The sequence below is a fragment of the Eulemur rufifrons genome, chromosome 8, assembly GCF_041146395.1.
Source record: "Eulemur rufifrons isolate Redbay chromosome 8, OSU_ERuf_1, whole genome shotgun sequence".
Taxonomy (NCBI): domain Eukaryota; kingdom Metazoa; phylum Chordata; class Mammalia; order Primates; family Lemuridae; genus Eulemur; species Eulemur rufifrons.
In genome coordinates, this window is record NC_090990.1 from 25,319,755 (window position 1) to 25,344,332 (window position 24,578).

The following is a 24,578-nucleotide window of genomic DNA, read 5'->3' on the forward strand; positions in this document are numbered from 1 at the left end:
TGACTTGAAGCAAATTTGAAGTCTCCTTTGAGACTTGTATTTCCAAATGTGAATTGTATAAAAAGCAAAACAGTCCAAGGTTGAACATTCTATGTTAACTTTGCTGAAAACAGATTTTAACTGACTGGGTGAAGGTTGGGTAAGACCTTCATTTTTTTTTTTTTTTTTTTTCCCCTAGACCGTATTACAGGTAAGTAGGTTTTTGTTTTTTAATATCATAAAAATAACTTGCTGTTCTCTTTTTGGTTGCATTTTATAAGATATGACTCCATGGACCACATATTTTTCTCTTAAATACCAGGTTCATAGATGTGAATGACAATTTTTTTGGAAATTATTAGAAAGTAACTAAGTAGAAAGTCCTTTGGTAATACTGGAATCCATAAGACATGTTTGTTTAGAGAATCAAAAACCAATGACCGTATGGTCCTATTTTAGAGCAGGTTGCTTAAAAGGTCTCTTGTGTGTCTTCCTTGTGTTTTTATATAACTAGGTATCTAGAAGAGCAGAAGACAGAGAATGGAAAAGATAAGGAACAGAAACAAACAAATACTGATAAAGAGAAAATGAAAGAGAAAGGGAGCTTCTCTGATACAGGCTTGGGTGATGCAAAAATGAAATCTGATCCATTTGCTCCCAAAGCTGATTCTGAGAAGCCTTTTCGAGGCAGTCAGTCTCCCAAAAGATATAAGCTCCGAGATGACTTTGAGAAGAAGATGTCTGACTTCCACAAGGAGGAGATGGATGATCAAGATAAGGACAAAACTAAAGGAAGGAAGGAGTCTGAGTTTGATGATGAACCCAAATTTATGTCTAAAGTCATAGCAGGTGCAAATAAAAATCAGGAGGAGGAGAAGTCAGGCAAATGGGAGGGCCTGGTGTATGCACCTTCAGGGAAGGAGAAGCAGAGGAAAACAGAAGAGCTGGAGGAGGAGTCTTTCTCAGAGAGATCCAAAAAGGAGGATCGGGGAGGGACCAAGAGAACCGAAAGTGGGCACAGGGGGTTTGTGCCCGAAAAGAATTTCCGAGTGACTGCTTACAAAGCAGTCCAGGAGAAAAGCTCATCGCCTCCCTCGAGAAAGTCCTCTGAGAGCCGAGACAAGCTGGGAGCCAAAGGAGACTTTTCCTCAGGGAAGTCTTCCTTTTCCATTACTCGAGAGGCCCAGGTCAATGTCCGGATGGACTCTTTTGATGAGGACCTTGCACGGTAAGATGTATTCTTTCTTGATCCTTAGGTCTTTCGTAGCCTAAGTTGTGTCTCCTAACCCCTCTCACTGAGAACATTCTCCTGTATTTCCCCTGCCATCTCAGTCTCTGTGCTGATACACTCATGTCTGTCTGTCTTCAGTGGAGAGTGTATGTCACTGAGTGATTATATCCTTTGGGGGCAGTATCTCTGAGGTGGTGAAGTGTCTTTTCAGTCCTTAGTGACTGGCTTTCTTGGTTACTGGGTCCCCTGTGCGTCTCTCTCACTCTCTGTTTATCACCACGTCCCCTCACCTCCACCCTGCAAAAGACTGTTGTTTCTTTTTGTGTTTAAGATGTCTTTTGCCAATGAAGCCATCCAGGATCCACTCCTTCATTCCTAACTGGGTCACCAGTCCAGGCCTCACCATCAAATAACAATAGCAATTTTAGAGTTGAGGGAGGCAGATACACCCCATCCCCAGCTTTAGGAAAGAGAGTGGTAAGGCCCCGCTGACTGTTTTTCCCTTGGAGTAACTATCCAGCTGGTTGGACGTCTGCTTGAGCAGTGTTCCAGCCACATCTTGCTCCTCCTTCATGCTGTTACCTCTCTGAATGGCTTCAGCTGGCCAAGCTAGTTGGTCTTTTAATATACCTTGTCATCTGTCATGGTGTTAAAACCAGCAGTAACCCCAAAAACAATCGTTAAGGTTTAACATTTCACCCTACTTGAAGATTCCCAGTGAAGAAAGGGAGGAGAGGCCGGGCGCGGTGGCTCACGCCTGTAATCCTAGCACTCTGGGAGGCCGAGGCGGGTGGATTGCTCAAGGTCAGGAGTTCGAGACCAGCCTGAGCGAGACCCCGTCTCTACTAAAAATAGAAAGACATTATATGGACAACTAAAAATCTATATAGAAAAAATTAGCCGGGCATAGTGGCGCATGCCTGTAGTCCCAGCTACTCGGGAGGCTGAGGCAGTAGGATCGCTTAAGCCGAGGAGTCTGAGGTTGCTGTGAGCTAAGCTGACGCCACGGCACTCACTCTAGCCTGGGCAACAAAGTGAGACTCTGTCTCAACAAAAAAAAAAAAAAAAAGAAAAAGAAAGGGAGGAGAGATTTTGGATACCCTTTTCTATAGGAGGATGCATTGAGGTTACTTTGAACTTTGGTAGGAAGAGAAAAAGGAACTTTGTGGATAGATTTAAAACTCTTTGGGGAAAAAAAGTATCTTTATGGTTTAAATGTTCTTGTTACATTTGGTCTCCTCTGTTTCTTTTATAGACCCAGTGGCTTACTGGCTCAGGAACGCAAACTTTCTCGGGATCTAGTCCATAGCAACAAAAAGGAACAGGAATTTCGTTCCATTTTCCAGCACATACAGTCAGCTCAGTCTCAGCGTAGCCCCTCAGAACTGTTTGCTCAGCATATAGTGACCATTGTTCACCACGTTAAAGGTGAGTCCAGACCCCAGCCTGCTTCAGAGACTCCCTTTCCACACTTTTAGCTTCCTCTGTTGTAAGCAGAAGGATGAGTGGGTGAGTAAGGGAGCCTTTGTGGATCCTTTATCTCATCTAAAGGGCCTTTGAAGCTAGGAGCTGGCTTGCAGGAAATTCCTTTCAGGGAGAAGTTTCCATATTTTAATTACAGAGCTGAACGTTTTGAAATGCTTATTACAACCTGTGATCGTGAGAATAGGTAAAAATCCTTAAGGTGAAAGTTTAAAATGCTCAAAAACTTAGGAGCTATTAGGAAAATTACTTTTCCAGCACCTCTGTCTTTTCCCTTTCTAGTAGTCTCTTGTAGACCTAATGGTGAAAGTTTCTTCCCCAAATTACTTTGTCATCCTCTGGGCAAATGGAGACGGGCAGGTTAGGGAATGGCTACGAGAATGATGTATAGAAGCTGAAATTTAAACTCAAGGAAGGGTTGGTGCTGTGCTTCAAAGGGAAGTAAGCTCCAGGTTTCTCTGTCTTTGTATCCACATCCTAAGATAGGGGAGCTATGGTGGAAATCTGTTGCCTAACATTGGGTTGTATCTGAACTGGCCATTTTTCCTTCCTCTCTTCAGTATGTTTGTTGCGTGGATCTGACTACTTTAGTCACATCTCTGTGGCTGCAGGTTCATGCAGAAGAGTTGAACATTGTGTCTGTCTTTGGTATCATAACATGTTTCTTTCAATCCCAACAGAGCATCACTTTGGGTCCTCAGGAATGACATTGCATGAACGCTTTACTAAATACCTAAAGAGAGGAACTGAGCAGGAAGCAGCTAAAAACAAGAAAAGCCCAGAGATACACAGGTGAGGACCTCAGCCTTACACTGGAGGTTGTAATAAAAGGCTTCTTACCAGATATTAAACTCATCTTGTTAAATTCTGCTGCTGGTGCACCTTCAATGCAAAACTTAGGGTAATATCCTCCAGACTCTAGGGTAGCTGTGGGCATTTATATTTGAGAATGGAAGGGATATGCTTTGAGGACTATGATCTCCTCCCCTTTGGGGCCTGAGAAAAACAACCCTCTTGATATAGATGAACTGCTGTATTCTTGGAGCTGGAAAATGGTAACCTGAGATTACTGTGAGCTTTCTGTAGAGTAATTGCTATAATAGTTTCTTTAAGCAAACCCATGTATTTCATGGTAGTTGGAACTATCATGGGTAGTTCCATTCTTTTGGACAAATTTGCCTGGGGAGTGGAGCGGGAGAGCTTGTAGAATTATCTCAAAGGATTTAAAACGCAGCTGGTTTAAAGAATATCCTATTTGGTTGTGGAAATCTTTCCAGCAAATAGAGACTACAAACAAAGTTGGCCTTATCTTTAATTCCTCAGTAGTTAACTCTTGAACCTGTCAAGTTAGGTAGAAGGACCGTGTTTATACAACAGACTTGGATTTAGGATTTGTCCAGATTTATGTCACTCCAGGCAGCTGCTGCGCACCTAGACCTAATCTTATAGAGGAATAATGGGACCATTTCTTCTAATTCTCAATATAAAAACTGCTCTTGGAGGTTAGCAGGGCATAGATAGGGCTATAGATGAGATAACAGGCACGGCTATAGGTGAGTCCATCTTACTGCCTGTAGCAGGAAGGAATAAAACTGGCAGGGAACAAAAATCCTCTAACTCATGTTAGAGTTTGACTGGGAACTTGAGATTGTGTGTATGTGTATATTCCTATCACTGCCTACGGGAAAGTATACGTATATAAGTAAAGGATGTAAGTAATAACATACATAAGTTATGAAACATGATAAAAAGGAATGCCTGTAAGTCTGTTACCCAACTTAGGAACTAGAATATTACCATTACTATGTTCACACTATGGAACATTGTATAGTGTTTGTGTTTTCAATTTTAGGAGGATAGACATTTCCCCCAGTACATTCAGAAAACATGGTTTGGCTCATGATGAAATGAAAAGTCCCCGGGAACCTGGCTACAAGGTGAACTGTTGCTTTGATCAGTAATTCCAACAAAATGAGTGCGTTGGGCATGAACTTGACAGAAATGTGTTTGTTTAAATTACTCTCTACTTAAGTTTGTGTTTTTCTTTTAAGGATGGGCATAATTCTAAAAATGAACTACAAAGGGTTAATTTTTATTAAATGTATCAACAACCTTTGTGAAGTGGTTAGAATATGGTAAATGACCCCAAAGTCTGTTGAGGTGAGCTTGAGAAAAAAAAGAGAGGAGTTTTGGAACAAGTGCCCATGATGAGAGAAGAAACTTTTTGTGATATTTTTCTGCTTGTAAGTATTATCAAATCAACTGTATACATGCACTATTTCCAACCATGATTTCAAAAAGACATGCATGTCAGAGGAGAGTGAAATATTCATAACTTAGTAGACTGTTTTAAACAGCTGGTCCAGTTTTTTTCTAATATTGTACCATATCTATCATCTGTCGGTTACTGTTATTTTAAAGCTAAACATTACTTTGATGGCCCAGCTACATTTGCAATGATGTGCACGTAAACACTGTTATTAAGAGGATAAAGCTTGTATGCAATCTTTTACTGTGAAATAACTAGATTGGGTTTTTAAAGTCTTCGTATTTATTGATCTTCATTCACATATACAGTTGAAATTTAAAATTAGAGATGGCTCTTCCATTGCTGCTGAAACCTTTTCTAAGAATATTAATTTTCAAGTTCTCCGAACAAACTTATCTTGTTGGTTGAATGTGACGAGAGGCACTCTTGGGCAATCTCTGTTCTTTCCCTAGCCCCCTTTTCTCTTTCTCCAAGTACCCATGAGCTTGGCACTAACCATGTGAAACCCAAGATTTTGAAATATCAGAAGAGATCTCATCTTCCATGCCTCAGAAACTCAACTCATTAGAGTTGCTGTCTGTACTGCCCAAGGGAGCAGCGGCTGCATTGGTCTTTTTGTCCTTTTTGATCTTGGAGGATACAGATGCCTCATTCCTTCTCTTAGAAACAAATGAAGTGATAAAATAGTAATAAACCTATTTCTGTTACTCCTGCTATTAAAATTAAACTTTATTTCAAAAAGTTTACTAGTTCATGTAAGTACAGTGTTAATACAGAGTGAACTGCTCATTTCTCCTTCTTTTAGAGATTTACTTCCTTGGGACAAACCCTATTGTATAATGTCCCTGAAACTACCTTGCATCTTTGCCCCCACTGAGTTTCCCGAGAGTTGCTGAAAGCCATTGCTGTGATGGTCTGGGCTAGTGTACTGTTGTTGCTCCTGGGTTCATACTGTATCTGCAGCATATCTTGATTGCTAAACTTCCTAGGAAGTTAACAAAAAAGATTTTTTTCCCCCCCCCTTCCTTTTTTTTTTTTAAAGTAGACTTTGACCTGGTACTACCAGTTCATGAATTCTCCATTATAGTTTTTCATATTTCTTGTAGAGAAATTTCTCAGTATAATTCAGCATTTTGGAAAGCTGCTTAAGTCTTCCATTATCTCTCTCTGGACTCAGGCCTCAGATAATTCCAAGTAGAGGATAAGCCATGGGTGACTGCTACTGTATAGATAGGGGAAGGTGAACATTTCTACTCTTAGCGGTGACTAAGCCTGAACCAGCCTAACCACCCACCTTCCAGAGCTAACTTTAGCCTTCTCAGCTTTTAGACTAGACAGTCATGAGTGGGCCACAGAAGCAACAAAGCGAGATCAATTCATAGTATTTTCAGAAGGCTACCGTCCTCATTGTTTTAGGGAACTGGCTTGGGTGCTGTAAGGGATCCTCATGAAATAACTTTTGTGGGACATCCTGCATACCTCCCAAGCTTGAGTAAGGTGCCTCACATTCCCAGTGCTTCCTTTGCACCCCTACATTGGAGTAAAAACCACAGTTTGTGGGGTGGTTGAATTGGCAGCCCTGAATCCCAAAAACCTTAATTTTGACTTCTCTTTTGATAGGCTGAGGGAAAGTACAAAGATGATCCTGTTGATCTCCGCCTTGATATTGAACGTCGTAAAAAACATAAGGAGAGAGATCTTAAACGAGGTAAATCGAGAGAATCAGTGGATTCCCGAGACTCAAGCCACTCGAGGGAAAGATCAGCTGAGAAAACAGAGAAAACTCATAAAGGATCAAAGAAGCAGAAGTACGTAAATCCGTCTCTGTCACCCTGTTCAGACTCTTGAGTAGAGTCTCTTGTCTGCCCCTTTGGGCTGTACACCACCACACCTTTCAAGCTAGATGGCTTTGGGGTTAGGAGTTATAGCAACTTGTGTTTCTTCTTTTGTACCATGTAACTACAAACAGGGTCCCTAGTTTTAAAACAGAACTTCTGCATCAAAATGTCATCCTTGTCCAGAGAAGGCTTCGTGGGAGACGTGAATCTGTTAATTTGACTACAGGGATGATGTAGAGAATCATTTGGGAATTCCTTTTGTAGTTGTTTTAGACGCGTTCTTTCTCATTGCAAATTTTCATGGGGAAGTTATAAGTTGTATTTTAGAAATGGCTCAAAGTCATTATCAAGTAGTAGCACTGTTTAGTCAAAGAAACGGTGTGGAACTAGATAGAACAAGATTGTTGATGCTTTTTAAATTAGTTTCACAGACAGTTTCAAGAGAGGTGTTCCAAATATTCCTTAAACAAAGGTGGCATTGTTGAACTTTATAGAGCAACATTCATACCAAGGTCCTGATGTTTCTGTTTACATTTTTGAAAGGTCCATGACTTTTCAGTCATGTCTCATTAAAAGTAGCACAGCTGAAGTTCATATCTTCCAGTAAGAAGCGGTGTTTCTTCTGCTATTTCTGAACTTCAGCTGGCAAGCATTTTTATAGCCATTTTCTTTTAATTTTTAGTGCCCAGCATCAGAAGATACCTATCAGTTTTCTGATAACAACTCTTTGAGATAAATTGAACAGTTGGTTTAATATCTGTTAATACCTGTTTTGCCCATTTGAAAGATAAAAGAAGCTAAGCTCAGAATGATTTAACATCACACAAGTGTCAGCTATTAATAACATCAAAACTCAGATCTTTTTTTTCCACTTTGTGTTCCACTCTGTTACTTATGCCTTATGTGTTAGGAGGCCTAGCAGCTTCCAGGTTCTGCCATAGATGAAGGACCTGATAATCCTCAGCAGGGCTTGGAAGTGCCGGTGCAGTGGTCCTCAAGGCTGCCACGGTGGGAAGGGAGCAGCACTCCTCAAGCATTTCAGGGTCGGGTCTGGATAACCAGTTCTGATTCCTCTCCCTGAAACACATGCCTACCTCTGACTTGCTATGTGACCTTGAACAAGTCTTTTGCAAACTCTGGTGTTTTGTGATTTAAGGCAAGGGAAAAAATTATAGATAATTCACTGTTCTCATTAATATGTCACCCTACAGTTTATAAGAACTTTCTTATATAACTGAAGAATGACTTACCCAGGTCACATAGCTAATTAGGGTGCTAAGACTCAAATTTAGGGCCTTTTGAGAGTCTTATTATTGAAAACCTCTTGAAATAGCACCGATTTTTAGTAGAGTCAGAGTTATGCATCTGAATCATAAGAATTTTATGACACTAACTTCAATTTCTCCATTTTATGAGTAGATGGAAGAGCCAATGTGTTTGAGTAGGGGGTGGAAGGCAGGGTGCTTTTCATACAGGAGGACTGAGGGAAGGGAGGAAGACAATGATAGGTTACGGACACTTAGGGCTGTTTTTTTCCCTAGAAGTCCTCCTCTGTCCTGGGAGCCTGGCCTTTCTGCCACCTTAGAGGCGTTCGATAATCTCTGCTACCACATGGCAGGGCTGACACCGACCTTAGTACATAGACAGTGACTCATCGTATTAAGCTAATTTGCCCTAGTCTGTAATTTCCCCGAGATGAAGGGAAGGGAAGGGAAATAACTCTGGGAAGAGTTTCGCCAGATCCTAGGCTTAGTAACACAACCTGTTTGAGCTCAGTGGGAGGTGGTAATGCAGAGTCGTGGTATAATTAGAGCTGGGTTGGCATCTAGGTCTGCTCTGTCACCTGAATCTCCATTCTATAAAGTGGGAGAAATAATACTGAATGATATTGCCATTTACTGCATGCTCGCTATTCGATGTAAGGTATTTAAACACACTGTTTATTTAATCTTTAGAGCAACCCCATAAGACAGGCCGTATTCCTGTGAGAACTAAAGTGATAGAAAGCACCGACAGCTGGTCATACATAAAGCCTCTGGCCCAGTGCCGGCAGCACTGTACTTCTCAGTACACTGTCAGTTTCCTTCTCCCTTTCTAATTCATGCATACGTCTTAGACCGAGCTACTGGAGGCCAGGGACTGTGTTTTGTTCCTCTTTCTGTGTATGTCACGTGTTTGTCATGGACTCTGATACAGATGTGTTATTGAACATGACTGACAGAATTGGGAGGAGGTACTCCAAGTATCCTGGGTGGGTGGGTTAGGGCTGAGCTGTTTAGGTTACTCACCCTCAGTTTCTTCATCACAGACACACTCTTAATTATTCTGTATTTCTTACACAAAAGGCTCTAGCCAAGGGCTGTCCCCTATGGGCTTTTGACTTCCCTGGCTCCTCTCTTAATAGGAAGCACCGGAGAGCACGAGACCGATCCAGGTCATCCTCCTCTTCCTCCCAGTCATCTCACTCCTACAAAGCAGAAGAGTACACTGAGGAGACAGAGGAAAGAGAGGAGAGCACCACGGGCTTTGACAAATCGAGACTGGGGACCAAAGACTTTGTGGGTCCAAGTGAAAGAGGAGGTGGCAGAGCTCGAGGAAACTTTGTAAGACCCTCCCCTCTTCCTCTTTCTCTAAGCCCCTTGTTCCCACCAATTCTCAATCTGTTTCATCAGAATACTGGCTTTGTTGCCTCTGACGTAAACAATCTAATATCTAGACCCCAATATCTTTGGTTCTTCCCTCTTAGATTTCCCAGGCTTTCCATATTTATTTTCTGTTCATAAAAAGCCTCTTAACGACTTCTGGTCTCAGAACTTCCCCACGTACCTTGATTCCTGCTGTTTGTAGGGAGACCCTTGGGCCATGTTTATCATCTGTCTTGTCTATAGACTTGAGCAGAAAGGGAATGGCTTGGAGACCAGTTGCCCAGCATATGACTGGAGGACAGCTGCCTATTATTCCATACCAGAAATGTATGTGAACAGAATGCAGGGAGGTTTTTTCTCATTCCTGACATGATCGTTTGTTGTGTCTCCCCTCTCCCCCCAGTTTCGAGCCAGAGGGAGAGGCTGGGGCAGAGGTAACTACTCTGGTAACAATAACAACAACAGCAACAATGATTTTCAAAAGCGAAACCGGGAAGAAGAATGGGACCCAGAGTACACACCCAAAAGCAAGAAGTATTACTTGGTATGTGCCTGGGGATCTCCAGGAAGGGCCAGAGGGCCTTTGGCACATATCATAGCTGAGACCAAGGCCTAAAATTGGTTTGTCCCAAATTGTGATTTGATGCATGTACAGGTATATTGCAATTGTAGTTGGTTGGAATGGGACTGCTCTAGGGGAGGGATTAAATGCCACACAGATCCTCTCACCCCTGTCCCATCAGCCACTTGAAAGAGCATTGCCAGCCTGATTCATTTAGTGTGGCAGACAAGCAGCCTTGATCAGAGGAAGCTGGCACTTTAGCTGAGTGGACCTCTGGGAGCCTAAGGCTTGTGTGGGTGGGTGGTTTACTCTTTGAAGTGATGGGGTTGATGAGGTAACAACTTCTGGTTTTCAAAATGCTTTCTCATTCATTCTTTCATTGGCTCTCTCCTCCTGTCCCATGGGATCGCCAGAGCAGGCATTGTTTGAGATGTAGGTTAAGTGTTTTTCTTACTCTGCTGTGCTGCCTCCTTGCATAAAACTAAAGAGAGGAGACACAAGATGGGAGGCTGGGGATAGAAGGTCAGGAAGAGCTAGAGCCTCAGCTATAGATTCTAAGTGTTACTTCCTCTCTTAACTGCCCAACAACCCAGTTCAGACATAGTTTAATGTTTTAGCATGATTGGCTTTCTCAAACCCATCCTTGGAGAATTGCTTAAGGTTCCTAAGCCTGTTTCCTTGTTTGTATCGTAGGGGGTGATAGTGATAGGGCAAATGTGAGGATGAAATGAGATACACACGTACATGTCTTACTTCAGTGCTCAGTGAAGGTTTTATCATCATCATCATCATCATCATCAGAATGCCCAAGCTATTACCTTAGAACTCCTAAGTCATTAATATTTGCTTGGATCTGAACCATTGCATTTTGGGAGTGGGGGACAGGGAGAAGGGCAGAAAAGGAGCAGAAGGCTGGGTTAGGGCACTGGTTCTTTTGGGAAAGGCACATTTGGGTGGGTGCAGAGAAGAGAGTTCTGCCTAATTCTTGTTCACTCTGGCACTGATAGCAATTTTCTTTCCCCTCAGCATGATGACCGTGAAGGCGAAGGCAGTGACAAGTGGGTGAGCCGTGGCCGTGGCCGAGGAGCCTTTCCTCGGGGTCGGGGCCGGTTCATGTTCCGGAAATCCAGTACCAGCCCCAAATGGGCCCATGACAAGTTCAGTGGGGAGGAAGGGGAGATTGAAGATGATGAGAGTGGGACAGAAAACCGAGAAGAGAAGGACAATTTACAGCCCACAACTGAGTAGGGGCCACTATGGACGTGATCCCTGGCCCAGGGGAGAGAGGCGCTGGGAAGATGGCTGGTGAGGAGCGAGACAGGAGCCTCAAGAAGATTCTGAAAGTCCCACCCCCACCTCCTGCCAGCCATGCAGAATCCTACTACAGCGGAAAGCATCCCTGGTGCTGTGTCCCACTGGACAGAGGAGGCTGGCCGTGGAGCCTGGGGTCAGGCCCAGCTCTTGAGCAGAACGCAACACATTGGGCTCTAGCCGTGTTTCTCATTTGTTGTTGGTGTGAGGGGTGGGGGCAGGGGTAGGGAGGGAGAGTGATGTTTGGATTTTGGTTTGTTCCCTATTAGAAACCAACAGTTTTGTTCTTAATTTCATTTCATTTGGAGCTAAGAGGACTAATTTGATGGTTTTCAATCTCTTCTTCCCTGTCCTGATTTTAAAAGCCCTTCTCTTTTTTTTTTTTTCTTTTCTTTTTTTAGGTATATGTAGTAATATTAGATTTAATTTGGGCAACTTTGATTCTTAAAAGAGAAAACAAAGCATGTGAATAAACATTGAAGTGTTCACCTCAGTTTGGGACCAAACTGCTTGGATCTTTGTAAAAGCCGGTTTTGTATGTCAAGGAGGAGTTTAAGGCCTTTCTGACCACCTTGTGTTCCCCTTTTCCGTGCAGCCATGTATCACGTGGAGTTGCTCCTAGCCCCATCCCACATGTCCCTATGCCCATGTTTTCTGATTTCTTCTGGGCTGGGCTTCCCATTCTCCACCAGCAGCTCCAGCATCCCAAACTTTCTAGTCGTGCTGATCCTCTCAGCAACAGGGGTGGAAACTGGAGGGCAGTTTCTGGTCTGTTTTCTAAGAAACTTATGAATTCTATTATCTTTAACAAATATAAGATGAGAAAATAATTTTTTCAATATTTTTTATTAATCTTTTTATAAAATGAAAAGAAACTCCTATGATCGATTAAGGAAGGTGGTTATGGCTGGGTGGTTCATGGGGTTTTTTGGTTTTTTTTTTTTCTTTTTTTCCTTTTTAACCTTAAGCTTTAAGTTGAAACATTCTCAGATGTTTGGGGGGGAAAACATCCTCTTAAAATGGGTCCTTATGCTTGCCTTCTGGGGAGGCGGTCCAGAGCGGGTGGATCATAGGCATTTATGCATATGTTATATGCGGACTGCACCCATCTCCCCCCAGCCTTTGCCTCTTGGGTTGTTGTGCTTCTTTCCCCTTACTTTGCTACATTTCTATAGTTAAGTTGGTTTTACTTGAATGATTCATGTTTAGGGGAAAAAAAAATGAAAATCTCCCTTAAAATTTGTTTCAACTCCTCCTGCAAATAAAAAAATAAATGAAGTGGCAGATGTGAATGGGTTCTGGTCATTGTCACCCTGAATGTGTGTGTGGTGGGGGTGGCAGATACCTCCACAGTTTCAGGGACCCTAGAAGAGAAAATGCCTGTGGAAGCTGTGCCCTCCTGCTGCTCAGCTGCGTCCTCACAGGCCCCACACTTGCCTCTGTTCCCCCGGAGCCTCAGCTCTCCCTCTGCCTGGCAGGAACTTACTCCCACTGCAGTGGTTTTCATCCTGTACCTTGGCCACCCCAGGAGAACCAGATACTTTCACTGGTGTCATGGGTAAGGACTTCGGCTTTCTTGGTGGTGGGGCCAGAGTCAAGGGGTGTGGTTAGCAGGCTCAGCTTTCTGTGTTCATTGAGCAGGAAGATTACCTGAAAGTTAGCCTGTCCCACATGGGACTGGCTGTAGGTGAGCCCTAACCTTCGGACTCTAGCCAGCTCTGGGTTTGACTGTGAATGGGAGCCTTGTAAGCTCGTAAAGTTGTTTCTTAACTGCCTAAGCCCTAGAGAGAGTCTGGAGGTGTTTTCTGAAACCAAACTGGCCCCTAAGGCTCCAAAGCAGGAGTCTTTGCTCTCTCCTTCCTCTATGCTGGGGAAGGAGGGGAACCAGTGAAGGGTGCGCCTTATAGGAAAGCGGAGGTTTTAAGTATACCAGTTATATCTTTGCGGGCAAGAGCAACTACCTTCTCCACTCGGGGCTGGCTTAGAGCGGCTGCTACCAGCCGGGGGGGGGGGGGGGGGGCCCACCCTGGTATGTGCCTCTCCCCATCTCTCCCCCTGCAGCTAAAATCTTGCTACCTGGGAGAGGGTGGGCCATGGAAAGATCTGTGGAAATTGTGGTTGGGAGCCTACGGGCCAAGGCTAGGAGAAAGGGAGTGGCACCTAGACTAAAACAGAGGTGGGCGGGGAAGAGCCTAGAGGGAGTTGTGACCCTTGCACAGGCCAGAGACCCCGGAGTCGTCCTCGCCCCTGGGTTGGGGGCCAAACCTGCTGAGCCGGGCCGCCCCCTCTCCCACACCTACTCGCAGCACCTGGAGCCCGACCTATCGGCTTGCGTCCACGCCTCCTTTGCTTCAATCTCGCGGCCCGTCCCACCCTACGCGAGCCCAGTACTCGGCCACCGGCGGGACCGGCCAGGCTCTGGAGGGCGCCGGGAAGCCATGGGTATGGGCAGAGTTTTGAGTGGCTCCTCTGCAGACGTGTGGAAATGGCAAAAGCCTACACCACCACCCCACTCCGCTGTCCTCTACACGGAGCCCGGGACTCACCCAGGCGCGCCCGCCACGGCCAGCTGCCCCGTCTGGGCCTTACTGAGCCGCGTCCCCGCCCTGTCCTCTGCCCGCAGAGGTCTTGGTCCTGGCCGGATACCGCGCGCAGAAGGGGGACGAGCTGAGTCTGGCGCCCGGGGACGTGGTCCGGCAGGTGCGCGAGGGGCCCGCACGCGGGTGGCTGCGCGGAGAGCTGGGGGGCCATTATGGCCTCTTCCCTGAGCACCTAGTGCAGGTGAGGCCGGGCCAGGGGCGGGCTGGGGGTCTGGGCGTGCGCCGCCCCGGAGCTGAGAGCGCCCTCCCCGACCTCATTCCCAGGAGATCCCAGAGCCTCTACGCGGCGCCGCAGAGGCGCAGAGACCGCGCTGCGCGCGCCGCCGAGGTAAGCGCCGGTGGGCCGGTGGGCGGGCGCGCGGACCCAGCGCTGCTTGGGCGGTCCCCGCTGGCGGTGACGGACGCGGCTCTGGGAGGGGCCACGAGGCCCGTCTGCAGCCTGTGATTGGTTCTAGGGCATAATGCTCCGCCCTAGGGCGGGGCCTGGAGGTACTGGCCTCCAGGTGGGGTACGCCCACCCTTCTCCCCGGCTCAGCGGACTGGGGCACACGGCTCAAGCTGCAGCGCTCTTGTCTGACTCCAGGTCACCCCGCCAAATCTTTGGGTCCCCAAAGATGGTGCAAAGTGAACTTCAACTACAGCCCAGAGCAGGCGGACGAGCTGAAGCTGCAAGCTGGGGAGATGGTGGAAGTGATAAAGGAGGTGAGGGAATGAGGTGATCGGAGGGTTTGGGTGAGGGGGATGGGTGAAGTGAGGGTGTGGGCGATGGGATCCGTGAGGGGTGCAGAGATGGGCAGTGAAGGAGCGAGAGAGGATCGGGTCCTAGGGCAGAACCAAGGGTGGAAGATTTGACCCTTGGGGCAGAACCAGATGCCCCTGCGTCCTCCCCCTCTCCCTAGATTGAGGACGGCTGGTGGCTGGGGAAGAAGAACGGGCAGCTGGGCGCCTTCCCATCCAACTTTGTGGAGTTGCTGGACAGTGGGCCCCCAAGTGAGACCTCGACCCTGTGACCCTGTGACCCCCTGGGACCAAACTCTGCAATCTCCAGTGACCCTCCCAGTGGCATGAGCCTGTGATCCACATATCCTGACCCTGTGACCCTTTTGACCCTCACCCATGATCCAACCTGTGAATCATCATCCTCCCTAACCTCACTGTCCCCCACCAGGCCTTTGTCACCCAGATATGCCTTCAATCAGTCCTGGTCCCCAGCGGCCTCCCAAGGTAAATTGGGTCAGAGTGGGCATAGAGATGGTGAGTTCCTCTTGGGGTGGCTGGAAGCTCAACTTGTTCCTCCCTCCCCCGGTCCCCACTAGCTGAGCAGCCTGACCTATGACAGCCCTCCAGACTACCTGCGGACAGGTGAGCAGCCAGCCAAAGTGTCCCCGCCCCCCTACAAGCCACTCTGACTTGGGGGAGGGAGACGAGCTAGGCAGATGGAGGAGGGGGCTGCTGACTGATGGGGGAGGCTTGGCTTCAGTGGACTGACCTCTCCTCAGTCTCCCGCCCTGAGACCTACAGGGTCCTGTTTGACTACCAGCCTGAGGCCCCAGACGAGCTGGCTCTTCGGAGAGGAGACGTGGTGAAAGTACTGAGGAAGGTGTGAGAGGAACGGGGCAGGGAGTGCCCAGGGAAGTGGGTGTTGAGAAGGGGTGGGGCCCTGGAAAGAAGGGGCTTAGGGGACCTGGCTCATCTCTCGACCGGCATGTTTCTTTCCCAGACCACAGAGGATAAGGGCTGGTGGGAAGGAGAGTGTCAAGGCAGAAGAGGTGTTTTTCCAGACAACTTTGTGCTCCCACCACCCCCAGTGAGTACAGAGCCAGACCCTCAGGTGGCAGGGCGCAGGGTGTTTTGGACAAAGTTGGGAGTCATGGTACTCCCTGGACACAGATGGAGGGTCACCCCTAGATTAAGGTGGACTTAGATATGTGGGGGTTCCACTTGGGATTCTAATACAGGTTGTGTATCCCTTATCCAAAATGCTTGGGACCAAAAGTACTTTGGATTTTGGAATATTTACTTATACATAATGAGATATCTTGGGGATGAGATGTAAATCTAAACACAAATTCATTTATGTTTCATATATACCTTATATACATAGGCTGAAGGTAATTTTATATAATATTTTTAATAATTTTGTGCATGAAACAAGGTTTTGACTGTATCCTGTCACATGAGGTCAGGAATGGAATTTTCCACTTGCGGCTTCATGTCAGCACTCAAAAAGTTTCAGATGTTGAAGCATTTTGGATTTCAGGTTTTCGAATTAGGGATGCTCAACCTGTACTTCTTTTCTGCATAGATCAAGAAGCTCGTTCCACGGAAGGTGTTATCTCGGGAATCAGGTGGGTGCCTGGGTAGCCTAGGATTGGGGGGGTGCTCTCTGGGAGACCCCACCGATCCAGTTGCCCATAAACACCTGCAGCTCCCCAGTGGTCCAGCACACGCGCATAGGAGCTCCCTCCCCTGTGGGTCAAGAGCCTGGTGGGAATGTACGTAAATCAACAAATCAATGTGTGGGTCAGTTTCTGTGGGTTAATCGGTTAATGTTTCTGTGTCTGTGTCTTGAGAATGTGGCTGTCGGCGGATATAGATTTGTTTCATTTTGTAAGGAAATGTGTGGATCTTTGTGTCTGAGTTTACAAGACTGTGTATATAAATGTGTCAGTGAATAGCTTTCGTATATGTGTCTGTGTGTCTGTGGGGATGTCTTTTTATTTATCTTAAATACTTGACACATGCCAAAAATATACATAACACATATGGTATAAAACTTAATGAACACCCTCGGTCTGTCACCCAAACCCAAGAACTTGAATATCACCAGGGGTTCATTCCTTCCCTTTCCCATCCCTCATTTCCCCCACCCCAAAGGTATCCACAGTCTTGAATTTTATGTGTATAATTTCCTTGAGTTTTTCTTATATGTATGTGTGTCTAAACAATGTATCACTGTTTATTTTTGTTTGCTTTTGAGCTTTATAAAAATAGTAGCATAGGTTTATAGTCTTCTGAGACTTGCTGTTTTTATGAACATTGTGTTGTGTGTAGATGTAGTTCGTTTATTTTTCTCTGCTGTATAATATCCCTTGTAGGGAGTTTACCACAATTTATGTATCTGGTCTCCTCCTGCTAGTGGACACTTTAGTGCTTCTGGGTTTTTTTGTTTTGTTTCGTTTTTAACAGATAGGGTCTTGCTCTGTTGCCCAGGCACATGCTACCATACCTGGCTAATTTTTCTATTTTTTGTAGAGATGAGGTCTCACTAGTTTGCTCAGGCTGGTCTCGAACTCCTGGCCTCAAGTGATCCTCATGCCTTGGCCTCCCAAAGTGCTGGAATTACAGGCATGAGCCACCACGCCCGGCCCCTCATGGTTTTTTGTTGCATTCCATCCTTAATTTCTTTAAATATTTTATACATAGCTACAAATTTTTTTTTTTTTTTTTTTTTTGAGACAGAGTCTCTGTCACCCTGGGTAGAGTGCTATGGTATCAGCCTAGCTCACAGCAACCTCAAACTCCTGGGCTCAAGCAATCCTCCTGCCTCAGCCTCCCACATAGCTGAGACTATAGGCACTTGCCACCATGCCTAGCTAATTTTTTCTGTTTTTAGTAAAGATGGATCTCGCTTTTGCTCAGGCTGGTCTCAAAACGCCTGAGCTTAAGTGACCCTCCCGCCTCGACCTCCCAGAGTGCTAGGATTACAGGCGTGAGCCACCGTGCCCGGCCCATAGCTTCAAATATTTTATACATAGCTAAGCTACCCGACATTCCAGTATCTGCTGTGTGTTGTGTGTGCTGACTCCACTCTCAGTGACCTGCCTTCCTGTGTGTTTTATGATTTCTGTTAGCTCATGACTTGATCTTAATCTGTAGGAGTCTTGCAGGCCTTAGTAGGGGAAGAATTCTTCCAGAGAGGATTTGTTTCCACTTCTGCCAGTAGCCAGAGAACACCAAGCACCAAGCACACTTCGGTCCTCCTGGAGAAAGGTGGCACAAGGGTGGCACTGCTGTGTGGCTACTGGGTTCTGGTGTGTGGTGACCGAGGGAGCAGAGTGGGGCTCAGCAGCCGTGGAGCAGAACTGCCCTCTTTCCACCTTTCTGGCCCCAGCTCTTCCCCTTTTTGTGGACCTCCCCTACCTCTTTTACATCCCCCAATGCCTCCAAATTGTGTCCTAAGCAGGATGTAACTGCTGTCTAGTGGGAGGGCCCTTTAAAAGCACCTACTCAGCCATACTACAAGAAGCAGAAGTCAAAGTTAACATTTGCTGAGCTTGACTATCTGCCAAACAGTCTTCTGAGCAACTTATGTGTATTAAGTCACTCAAACCTCACCAACAGCCCTACAAGGTGTGTACTATTGTTATCCGTGTTTTATGGCTGAAGACAATTGGGGCACATGTTTCTTGCCCAAATTATCATACAACTTGCAAGGAACGGAGCTGGAATTCAAAGCCTGGTGCCTGGCTGTAGAACCCATGCCTCTCCCCACTGTCGGGCTTGTGTATGTATCTGTGATGATGTGTGTGTATGAGTAAATGCCAGCATGTGTGCATATGCCAGAGTGGCTGTTTGTGTGTCTAAGGATGTGAATGTCACTGTGTGACCATCCTGAGGTGTTCACTCTGATGTCACCTCAGCGTGGCTTTTCTGACCACCTCATTTAAAATTGTACACACCCCTGCTTATTCTTATCAATGACAATAACTCTAGCACACTACATATTTTCCTTTCTGTATGTCTGCTTCCCCAGTAGCACGTGAGCTCACTCTGGCTGCTGTGGGAAGAACACGCACCAGGCAGGGTGGGTGCAGCCCAGGCCCAGGTTGGGGGCTGTTGTAATAGCCAGGTGGTGGTGACTTTATGCAGAGCACTTGGTGAAGGAGGTGGCGACAAGTGATGGGATTCAGGAAAATCGCGGTGGTAAAGTGGATTTGCTGATGGCTTGGATGTGCGGCATAAGGAAATAAAAGGAGTCAGGATGTCTCCTCATTTTGTCATCTGAGCACGTGGGAGCACAGGGAAAGGGGCAGATTCAAGGGGCACAGGGGACGGGAAGCGAGAGACTGGTTTGGGTGTGTTAAGTGTGATGCCAGTTAACTCTTCGCGCGGAAGTATTGAGAGGGCAGTCGGATACGAGGCTGCAGTTCAGGGAAGAAGCAGCGGCTAGAGATGAAAATTTGGGAGTCCTGGGCTTATTGAGGATCATTCAACCGCTAAGACTGGGTGAGATCTCTTAGGGAGTGAATGAGATGGAGAAGACGAAGTCTGAGGGGAACTGGATGGGGGAAGGTTATTGCTACGGTCCAGGAAAGAGACGAGGTCTGAACCAGGGAAGTTGCCACCGGCATTAAGCAGGGGACAGGTCTGAGAAAAAGTATGGATAAAAACCTAGCAGGAGAGGGAGCATCTCTCCAAAAAGCCTTCTCTGACAGCTGTCTGTTAGGTGTCCTTTCGGGGTGCTCCCACAGTTCCCCATGCCTGTGTGGCATGATGGTGGCCAGCTTCCTGGGAGCTCCCAGGAGGCGGAGTCAAATGGTTCATCTCCTGTCTATAGTCCTCGGTACACAGCACAAGACAGGACTAGTGGCTGCGGGTGGATGACTAAGTGGATGAATGAATGCTTCACTCCTCTCTCTCCTCCCAGCTCCTATTAAGGAACCAAAAAAATTGACGTCCAAAGCATCCCTCCCTATAGTCAGGAAGGTGGTGACATCCCCCACTGGACCCAGCAAAGCCAAGTAAGGAGGAGGGAAGGGTTGGGGGAAGGAGGAGGGTATGAAGGAAATGCCCCTCCCTGGCCCCAACCCCAGGGCCTGATGGGGATATGTTCCAGGACGTCTTCAGCAGCCAGCAGGGACAGTCAGAAGCTCCCCTCCCAAGGCTCAGGTGAGGGCTGCCTTCCTCTAGTAGGGGGAGGATTGGAGGACAGCGTGGTTGCGCTGAGGGACCAGGGATGGGAAGAGACTAAGGGTCAGAGTAGGCTTGGGCCTCTGAGGTTCTGCTCTCATAGGCTCCAATGGCAGCTTCCTCAGTGGGGGTCCGTGTCACCCTGGCAGAAAACGATCCAAAACCCAGGCTCCCCGGCAGCGCTCTGCACCCAGTCAGGTGAGAAGGCAGGAGGCATGGGAGAGTGGGGGTACTGGGCAGAGGCTGGTGCCCACAGGTGTGTGCAGCGCATCCCAGGCCCCGGGGAACCAGACTCCAACCTCCAGGGCTTCCAGCCTTCAGCCGAGACTTCACACCCATCTCCGCAGGGGGAAGAGCAGAGCAGCCTGGCAAAGGCCTCTGCTGTGAGTAGAACCCCTCCTCTGGACAAGACTGCCACCCCAGAGAAGACCCCATCTCCAGAGAAGGCCCCCAGCTCAGAGAAGATCCTGGCTCCTGACAAAGTCCCCACCCCAGAGAAAACCCTGACTCTGGAGGACAAGGCTCCCACCCCAGAAAACCCCACCCCAGAGAAGATCCTGACTCCCGACAAAGTCCTCAACCCAGAGAAGACCCCGACTCTGGAGGACAAGGCCCCCATCCCAGAGCAGACCCTGACTCTGGACAAGGCCTCCACTCTAGACAGGGTCTTTTCTGTGGAAGAGGCCCCTGCTCCAGAAGTCCCAACTAAGGATGAAGTCCCTGACCCAAAGATGGCCCCTCTAGGGGATGAAGCCCCCTCCCTAGACAAGGCCTTGCCCCCAGAGCAGGTGCTCTCTGAAGAAGGGGCGCCCACTCAATTCCATCGCTGCTCTGCGGAGGAAACCCTGCAGAAGGTTGAGCCCCCTGTGGCCAAAGAGGCTGAATCCCAGGAGAAGGTCCACATGCCTCATTGCTCAGACAGATGCCTCTGTATGATGGAACACCCCCGAGTGAAGCATGACAGCTCTCCACCCCAGTCTGAGTCCACGTCCAAGCCAGGGTCCTTGCCTGTCCCTGAGAAGCCTCACCCCCAGGAAGAGGCCACAACCCTCCTAGAGGAGGCACCTTCAAAAGATGGGACTACTCCCCAAGAGGAGGTGCCTCTGAAAGAGGAGGTGTCCCTAAAAGAAGTGCCCCCCAAAGAGGAGGTGCCCCCTGAAGAAGTAGCTCCCAAAGAGGAGGTGGCTCCCAAGGAAGAGGCACCCCCTAAAAAGACAGCCCCTGCCCCCCAAAACCCACATCCACTCAAGCAGACTCCAGACCCCCAAGAGACTCCCACGCTCCATTTCCCGGTCCTGCAAAATCCCACGGACAGCAAGAACGACAGAGTGGACATGACGACGCTGAAGGCCGAGGTGCAGTCTCTACGGAGGGCGCTGGAGCTGATGGGGGAGCAGCTGGAGTAAGTGCGGGGAGGGAGGGGCGTGGGGAGGGAAGGGCCTGCCCATCCCCTCACCTCCGCCTGGGGTCCGCAGAAGGAAGCTGACCGACATCTGGGAGGAGCTGAAGAGCGAGGGGGAGAAGCGCCGGTTGCTGGAGGTGGGCGAGGCGAGGGTCCACGGCGGGCGGGGGCTGGCGGCTGGCTCTGCGCTGACACCCGCTCTCGCCCAGGCTCAGATGCTGCAGAGGACCCAGAAGGCCCCGGCCGGGGACTTCGTCCACGCGCAGACGCAGACGTACTGAGGGCGGGCCTACGAGGGACCGTGGCCCGGCCTGGACGGACGTCTGGTTTGGGCCACCCACGTCCTTGCACACGACTTTGGGAAACGCAAGAAAGTAAACTCTGCCTCGCACGCGCGCTGAGCCGGTCTGGTCCGTGGGGGCGGGGCCGGCGGGGCGGGGCGGGCCCTCCGCATTCCTGGCGGTCTCTCCCGGGCACATCTGGCCAACATGTGGCTCCCATTACGGTTCCCAAGGCCTGTGCAAGCGGCTATTTTTAGCCACCGGATGGTGGGGGGGGGAGGGGAGGGTGTCTCCTTCGGACGCCAGCCCCACGCTGGAGAAATGGCGCGCAGGAGGGGCCCAGGCTGGGTTCTGCTCTGCCCAGCGGGCAGGATTCCGGGATCCAGCTGTGCGCCGGGGGAGGGACGGAGAGGCCCGCTCGGACCCCTCCCGGTTGGCCTCACTGTCGGCTCGCTTGAACTCACCTCGGCTGAGACGTGAACCCAGCGCCCAGCCCAAAGTAGCACCTTAGCGCCAAGGTTAGGGTCTCGAGGCCTGGTGTGTTGTGTGGTTGCAATGCATGCCTGACCCTGGGGCACTGTGGGGACAGGGAATGCATGGGGGGGGGGAGCTGGGGAGGCGGTGGAGTGTGGGTGCAGGAGTGTGCTTCTTTCTGCCGTCTGCGAAGTGAACACAGGCAGGTGTGCCTAGTCGTCCGGTGTGTACACAGAGGCGGTGCAGGCTGGAAAAGGAGTCGATTGGGGGGGTCTCAGCCTCGGACCCCCTTCGCAGAAGACTGGGGACCGCCGGGGATAGGGGTAACAGAGGAAGAGACTGAGCCACTGAGAATGCAGCTTTCATTGGTCACTTCACCTCTTCTTCGTCCCCCAGGGAGGGGTGGGGCCCCTGCATCCCGCCCCCGGGTTCTAATGGCAGGACGGGGAAGGGTGCCCCTCTCAGGGTGGCAGTCCATGCCCAATAGCACCAGGGGAGCCGTGGGGGCTGGGCAGTCCGAAAGTCCTGGGACAGCTCTGGCTCATTTGCATGTCCAGTTTCCAGAGCGCCTTGCAGCGGGAGCCGGGTGGTCAGTAATAGTGCATGCGGCCCAGCGTGCCGGTGGCCGTGGGACTGGGCCCCAGCGTGCCGGTGCCTAGCAGGTCCGGCTGCCCGGTACGCCAGATCTCCCGCAAGATCCGCTCCCGCTCCTCCAGCCGCTGCGCCCGCTCCAGCTCCTCGGCGGACGTGAACACGTTGACGCTGAGAGGCCCGTCGGGCTCCGCCGACAGCTCAGGGCCCGGCAGCGTGTCGTCAGGGCCCAGCCTCGTCACCGTGTCCTCCTCCTCCTCGTCGTCGTCGTCGTCGTCGTCCTCAGGCTCCAGGGTGCTGCTGCGCGCGCCCGGGCGCAGAGCGGGGCCACGGGGCCGCGGGCGGGGCGCGCACGAGATGCTGATGACCAGGAGGCACAGGGTCAGCAGGAGGCCGAAGCAGACGCCCAGCACGAAGTAGAGACCAAGGCTCTCGGGGTTAGCTGGGGGCAGAGGGCAGAGGTCATGGGGGGCTTCAGGGGTGGGAGCCACTCCATCACGGAAAGACTTCACGCTCTAGGTTTAAGGGCAAGGAGCGAAACCCCCATTTGGAGGGTGTTCGGGAGCCGCCCACGGGCAGTGGGCAGTGAGGGTGGGGGAAGTTGGGACAGGCGACTGGCCAGGAGGGGTTGTAAGGGCCGCGGCGCGGGGCGCGGAGGGAAGGGGCGGTGTGGGGGCGGGGAGGGGTCCAGGGCCCCGGCCCTTGCGCGCCCGTCCTCACCGCGGATGTGAGCGTAGGCCGCCAGGCTGTTGCTGAGCAGCTCCATGTCCCTTCGGGGGGCATCCATGCTGCTCGGGGGGCAGCTCCCCTGTCAGCCTGCGGGGTCAGCAAGGTCAGGTCCTTCTCCCAACCCAGAGCTGGCCCTGACCCGCTTCCTCCTCGGGGCTGCTGGTCTCCCCGGAGGAGCGGCCGGTTCCACCCTGGAGAGTCGTTCTCTACCTTCGTTGCAGACCCGGGCCCTGTCGGGGGGAATCCTTCCCCGGGCGCCGACCCCCTCGGCCCCGCGGAGCCCCGTATTGGGTCGCAGGAGGCCCCACCCCCTTGTGGGGTCCCAGAATGAGGCCCGGTTCTGCCGTCTGGGAACGGGATGGGGGACAGAGACGCAGGGGCCTCCCCACTGCCCAGGCGGGCTCCGGGGCAGGGAAGCCGCCACCCTCCCCATCCTGCCCACCCCTAGGGGACCCCCGGCCCAGAGGCCCGGGCTCGCTCACCGTCAGCGCCCCGCTTCCCGGCTACCCGCCCCGGCGCGTCCGGCGGCCGCATACACCCGGGCCCGCGCCCCTCCCGCCCAGCTCGGCTCCCAGGCCGCGGCAACGCTGGCCGGACACGGGCCGATGGACCAGCCGGCGGAAAGTTTCCTCCGAGGAAAGAGGAGGGACGGGGCGGGGCGCGGGGAGGCGGGGAGGAAAAGGGCCGGGAGAGGAAGGGGAGAGGAGCGAGCGGCCGCAGGAGGGGGAGCGAGGCCCGCGGGCCCGTCTGCTCCCCCACAGGAAACCGCTGGGGAGGCCCTTGCGCGGACCCGCCCCCGGGCTACTAATAACAACAATAATAGTGATGATGGAGTTCTTCCTAGGTGCTAGGCAATGGGCTAAATAAACCCTTTACGTGTTTATTCATTTACTCCCAACAACCCTATAACGTGGGTACCATTATCCCCACTCAGCAGATAAAGTAAACTGAGTCACTGAGACATTGGATAACTTGACGAAACGGTCAGAATTTGAACCCACTACTCTCTGACCCTAGAGCCTGGGCTCTAAACCACTTCCCTGCACCTTGCTCCCCCTCCCGGGAGGCCCCAGGCTCCCTCACCCAGGGAAGACTGCCCCTTCTCCCCAGACCTTGCAGAGGTTGCCAGCACCGCCAGACCCACAGCGCGCCTGGTAGGGAGAGGACTCTTAACCCCTCCTCCCAGGGCCCAGGCACGAGTGTGTCCAGCTGGCGAGCTCTGGTCTGGTCACGCAGGGTTAATGATTGTTGGACTCGGGCTTTGAGCCAGG

At 50.1% G+C, this 24,578-nt stretch overlaps 3 protein-coding genes across 5 annotated transcripts in view; 2 read left to right on the plus strand and 1 right to left on the minus strand.

Annotated features, from left to right (window-relative positions):
• THRAP3 (thyroid hormone receptor associated protein 3) overlaps window positions 1-12,609 on the plus strand; it is a 51,588-nt gene extending 38,979 nt beyond the window's left edge. Inside the window, exons 5-12 of one of the 2 annotated variants that reach the window (XM_069479764.1) lie at window positions 494-1,207; window positions 2,466-2,638; window positions 3,373-3,484; window positions 4,545-4,629; window positions 6,582-6,769; window positions 9,204-9,402; window positions 9,848-9,988; window positions 11,033-12,609. In XM_069479764.1, coding sequence (XP_069335865.1) covers window positions 494-1,207; window positions 2,466-2,638; window positions 3,373-3,484; window positions 4,545-4,629; window positions 6,582-6,769; window positions 9,204-9,402; window positions 9,848-9,988; window positions 11,033-11,254 — 1,834 coding nt within the window. In that variant the 3' untranslated portion in view covers window positions 11,255-12,609. The remainder of the gene's footprint in view (window positions 1-493; window positions 1,208-2,465; window positions 2,639-3,372; window positions 3,485-4,544; window positions 4,630-6,581; window positions 6,770-9,203; window positions 9,403-9,847; window positions 9,989-11,032) is intronic. The other variant, XM_069479765.1, reaches the window with a different exon arrangement.
• Window positions 12,610-13,724: 1,115 nt separating this feature from the next.
• On the plus strand, window positions 13,725-21,513 carry SH3D21 (SH3 domain containing 21). The gene is made up of 16 exons (XM_069477678.1): window positions 13,725-13,759; window positions 13,941-14,098; window positions 14,182-14,245; window positions 14,501-14,619; window positions 14,817-14,907; window positions 15,086-15,141; window positions 15,234-15,279; window positions 15,417-15,517; window positions 15,638-15,724; window positions 16,223-16,265; window positions 19,568-19,661; window positions 19,757-19,809; window positions 19,934-20,028; window positions 20,178-21,232; window positions 21,306-21,369; window positions 21,442-21,513. The coding sequence occupies exons 1-16, from the start codon at window positions 13,756-13,758 to the stop codon at window positions 21,511-21,513; spliced, it is 2,202 nt and encodes a 733-aa protein (XP_069333779.1). The 5' UTR covers window positions 13,725-13,755.
• Window positions 21,514-22,348: 835 nt separating this feature from the next.
• On the minus strand, window positions 22,349-23,908 carry EVA1B (eva-1 homolog B). Of its 2 annotated transcripts, XM_069477679.1 has the most exons (3): window positions 23,790-23,846; window positions 23,299-23,394; window positions 22,349-23,020 (listed from the first exon to the last, which is right to left on the minus strand). In XM_069477679.1, exons 2-3 carry the CDS (start codon window positions 23,363-23,365, stop codon window positions 22,578-22,580), a joined length of 510 nt encoding a protein of 169 aa, XP_069333780.1. In that variant the 5' UTR covers window positions 23,366-23,394; window positions 23,790-23,846; the 3' UTR covers window positions 22,349-22,577. The 2 variants fall into 2 exon arrangements, with proteins under 2 accessions (XP_069333780.1, XP_069333781.1); XM_069477680.1 differs by lacking the exon at window positions 23,299-23,394 and having other exon boundaries at window positions 23,790-23,908.
• Between the last annotated feature and the right edge of the window lie 670 nt (window positions 23,909-24,578).

Coding starts and splice junctions, on each gene's coding strand:
- SH3D21 (XM_069477678.1), top strand. Junction 14,099..14,181: donor TCCCTGAGCACCTAGTGCAG/GTGAGGCCGGGC, acceptor CCTCATTCCCAG/GAGATCCCAGAGCCTCTACG. Junction 19,662..19,756: donor ACTGGACCCAGCAAAGCCAA/GTAAGGAGGAGG, acceptor GATATGTTCCAG/GACGTCTTCAGCAGCCAGCA.
- EVA1B (XM_069477679.1), bottom strand. CDS start 23,365: ATGGATGCCCCCCGAAGGGACATGGAGCTGCTCAGCAACAGCCTGGCG. Junction 23,021..23,298: donor GGCCTACGCTCACATCCGCG/GTGAGGACGGGC, acceptor CTCTGCCCCCAG/CTAACCCCGAGAGCCTTGGT.